The 4,360-nt window shown below is 51.1% G+C and overlaps 1 protein-coding gene across 1 annotated transcript; it reads right to left on the reverse strand.

Annotated features, from left to right (window-relative positions):
- Nucleotides 1-1,522: 1,522 nt before the first annotated feature.
- Nucleotides 1,523-2,817, reverse strand: LOC136481430 (toMV resistance protein Tm-2(2)-like). Its single transcript, XM_066478776.1, has 2 exons — nt 2,157-2,817; nt 1,523-1,851 (listed from the first exon to the last, which is right to left on the reverse strand). The coding sequence occupies exons 1-2, from the start codon at nt 2,807-2,809 to the stop codon at nt 1,734-1,736; spliced, it is 771 nt and encodes a 256-aa protein (XP_066334873.1). The 5' UTR covers nt 2,810-2,817; the 3' UTR covers nt 1,523-1,733.
- Between the last annotated feature and the right edge of the window lie 1,543 nt (nt 2,818-4,360).

Here is a 4,360-nt window from a genome sequence, read left to right on the forward strand (position 1 = left end):
ACGGCGGTGGCTTCGGCCCCGACCACCCGTTGCTCGTCCTCGCGCTCCCGCTCGCCTTCCTGCTCCTCCGTGGCGGTGGCGACGGCCACCACCTTGCCCTCCTCGTGTCGTCCACGGCCGCCGCCGCCGAGGGTGCAGGGCGGTGCCGGGGCCAGGAGCGTGGGGCCAAGCCGCCGGGGTCGCCTTGACAAAGCCAGCAACGAGCACGTGGGGCAGCGCCTAAAGCCAGTCGTCACGGCCGATGTCTGGCGGCAGCGCGCTCATGACGTGCTCGAGCAGATGCTCCTTGCTGTAGACCGCTGCCGACACGCCATTCTTGCCGTTGAACACCTGGCGCGCCAGATCCAAGCAGCGGAGGGGCATCAGATGGTGGAGCCGGTGGTGCGCACCCGTTGCAGTGCCACACTTTCTTGTCCACAGCCCACAGGCGAGCGCTACTGCTCGCAGCTGCTGGCCCCTACGCCTCCGTTGCCGTCACCAGGCGTCGGGCCCAGTCTGCGTCCTTCACCCGCCCGTGGCTGCCGGCTGCCCAAGGTCCCGGCTGTGCGCGACATGGAGGCACTACAAGCAGGGCGGATCTACTTCGTGTTCCCCACCGCCAAGCGCCGCCGCGGGTTTTGCCGTGAGGAGCTCGCCACGCTCGCCGTCCTCGGCGTCAGGGCCTCCTCTGCGCTCTCCGCCCGGGGCGCGGCCGCCGGGCCCAGCAGGTGGAGGCGCGGCGCCGTAACACCCCTCGTCTTTATGCCACGGCCAGAGGAGGATGAGCAGAAGAGATCGAGAGACAAGAAAACGCGGTGAATCGTAGTCAACACGATCTCCACCGTTCAAGGGCAACATGGACAATTTCACTGGCCGGTCCCACCTATAAGGGCTACCAAACGGCGAAAAACAAACAGAACAAGGACGTAATGGCGTGTAAGGCAAAGAAGTTTAGAGCAGTGACACCTGTGTGCGGTCATCTTTTTTATGGCTTCTGTGTAATTACAAACTTTCTTAATGGCATACATGTAAAAGCCTCTCGATTTAACACCAGGCCACGGCGGCGGCGCCTGCCCGCCCCCTCCTAAACCCCGTGACGACCCTGAGCGAGCCGAGTCCCCGACGACCAACCATGGCCTTCTCCGCTAAACCCTGTTGTTCCACCACCACCAAACCCCCCACCCCCGTCGCTCACCTCTCCCCCTCCCCCTCCCTCTCCGCCTGCGCCGCAGCCTCCGCCCATGGCCTCTCCGCCGCCGCCGCTGGCAAGTCGACCCCCACCATCATCCGCTTCCGCGTGTTTGCCCAGCGCATCCGGGCATCGCAGCAGCGGCGGCGGCCCGAGTATGTGCTGAACCGCATCGACGACGCAAACTACGTGCACATCTTCGACACCACGCTCCGCGACGGGGAGCAGTCCCCCGGCGCCACAATGACGAGCGCCGAGAAGATGGTCGCCGCGCGCCAGCTGGCCCGCCTCGGCGTCGACATCATCAAGGCAGGGTTCCCGGCCTCCTCCCTCGACGACCTCGACGCCGTGGTTGCTTGATTAGCTAAAAGGCTAGAAATACTAACAATGGCAAGTGGCAAACCACTACATTTGTCTAAAATTTCTGTTGAAACTTCTCTAAGTTGTTCGGGGAAGGCATCCTCGGAACCAAATATTCTTTTTAAAAATAATCTTTTTGATAGTTGGTTATCAAGTGGCTCCATCTTATAAACATACTCATTGCGATAACTGCAACAAGCAATAGCTACAGTTCAATGCGTGTAGTTGTTATAACTCTACTAGCCCGCTCATTTTTGGGGAGGACACATCTAAGAATATCCCATGCTGATTCGTCCCATATATCATCAAGTATGACAAAATACCTGCACAAAAATTCATACAAAGCATATGATTTCAACTAGGCTAATAGAGCGTTCTTCATAAGAGGACACTACTTTTTCCGAGAAATAAGAGAAATATAACACTGTGTTCATAGTTAATTCTAAACAGTATGAGTGCCATACTACTCATTTTCAATTCGATAATATTAGGTAATACTAAGGAGCAGAAAGGGACACTATTTGGAACTAACCTAACGTCATATACTGACAACACACTAAATGATATTTAGGAACCATATTTGATCACAAGATTGCATGAAACATTTTAAAAACATGAACTTAAGTACCTTTTGTCTTGTAGATGTTCTCTAAGAACATTAATGAGGTTCTGCACCTCGCCAGGTTGAGAAGGTGGCTGTTGCCCAAGTTGTGAAAACATATTAGTGAGAATCCTTGTCAGGTCTGGTCTTTGCGAGACTGATACAAATGCCTGACAATCGAATTTCTCTCCAATCCTTTTGTACACCTCATTGGCCAGCGTGGTCTTACCAAGACCGCCAATTCCTACAATAGATACCACCCTCAACCGTTGATCTCCATCTAGCAGCCACTTGACCAGCTGATTTCTTGGGCCATCAATGCCCTCAAGGCCATCTTCATCAGCATAAAGTGCGTGAAGGCGAGGGTCAACAGGCACATATTTAGATCTAGAGGCGCTCACATCGATCTTGTATCTTTTGCGACGATGACTCACCTCCATGACACGAGTCTTGATCTGTTGCATTTCACTGGAAATACGAATTTTGGTTCTCACCATATTGATATGCTGAATGATCTTCCGAATGAAACCAGCTGTGGTACCATCCTGGCTGGCATGACGAATGACCTCATCAATCCAGTCCTCGATATCATAGGCCATCTCCCTTACTTGGCTCTTCCAATCCTTGGTCAGGGGATCGAGGTCCTCCTTGTGCGCTAGAATCTCTAGCAAGGCATTCATGGTGCTGAGTTCATCCCTGATGAATGACAAGTCCTTCGACGTGTTGCTGAACTTGCTATGCTCTTCATCCATGAGGATAGTAAGCTTATTTTTTGAGAAAACGATAGTAAGCTTATTAAGAAGGGAGTTCATGATTCTCGTGGAGATGCTCACCAAGGCTTGCTCTACGCCTGCAGACATATGTGTATCTAATCACACTCACAATAGATGTGCAGAAGCTTGATTTGGTCTGGACATGGACACAGATACACAAAGAGAAAAGGAGATGATGCAAGAGACACTGTTCTTTTTTTTTTCAAATGTCAACACTGTTAAAATATGCCTGCTTAACTGGGTTCTTCTATACGCTCTAGAAACTCCAAGATATTGGTTCGGTGGATTATGACATATTGATTGAGGAAGTAGTTTAAAGAAACCACGTGAAAGAAGAAGAATCCACAAAAGCCAACGGTTTAAAGACACCGGGTCAAAGAAGAACAGTCCAGCAAGATGAAAAAAAGGCATCGACGATGATGCGGCTGTAATTTGAGTGACAGAGAAATCATGATAAAAAATTGAGGCATCAGCATAAACAAAAGCTTCATCCACACATATTTCTTTATTATATATGAATTACTATGAAATTAAATATTGTTTAACAGTGATCAGAAAGCTACTGCAACGGTTTACACCAACAAAAGGTGAACTGATTGCAATGCTCGGGTAGCGATTAGCTGAGTGGGACCAGGACGAGGAATGCGTGAGGTCAAGCTAAGCCATCAGACTCTATCAATGCTGCTTGTCAACATGTCTCGTGGTGTTTTTCACTTTCCCCCTGTCATACTCATACCATGACTTCCCTCCTGCTCCTGCGTGTCCAAGGAGGGAAAAAAAAAGACTTTTCGAATGGAACGGCAACTTTTGAAGGAATTTGTTTAGTTTCATGGAGGTGTTTGTATCAAATCAAAGGATTTAAAATGTCACTATGTAGAGGAGAGCGAAGACCTGCCATCCAGGAGGTGTGAGCAGAGTTTTAGATTTGGAACCAATAGCCACCCCTTTTCAAATCTCCCCGTACGGATATGACTATGAGCAGCAAAGCATGGTAGACGAGCAGGAAGAGGAGCAGTAGTCGAGTATTGGGCTGACTGAGTTTATTACCGGAACAGTCGAGCGTCTGGGGCTCTCCGTCGACGGCGGGCCGCCGCCGCGGGCGCGGGGCAACTCCCCACCCTCGTCCCGGACTAGATGAGATCTACTACAGCTCACCCCTGACCACCGCCGCGAGCACAACTGCGAGCACCGCGCCAGCCTGTTTGCTCGGTATAAGTCAGATTTATCACTCAATCAATATTATTTTTCTCTCACACCAAATCAATTAACGATACTTTCAGCCATAGCTTATCAGTCAAACGGACCAAAACGAACAGGGCGTGGACTACTAGAGATGAGATCCGATCTCGCCGCCGTGCTTATGTTACGACCGGACCTGCTACTGTCGCGAGTCCGGCACAAGATTCAGAAGACGGAGTTGAGCCGCGGCAGCGAAGGTCCAACCGGCCCAGGTTTCCA

The sequence above is a fragment of the Miscanthus floridulus genome, chromosome 9 (genome assembly GCF_019320115.1).
Source record: "Miscanthus floridulus cultivar M001 chromosome 9, ASM1932011v1, whole genome shotgun sequence".
Classification (NCBI taxonomy): Eukaryota; Viridiplantae; Streptophyta; class Magnoliopsida; order Poales; family Poaceae; genus Miscanthus; species Miscanthus floridulus.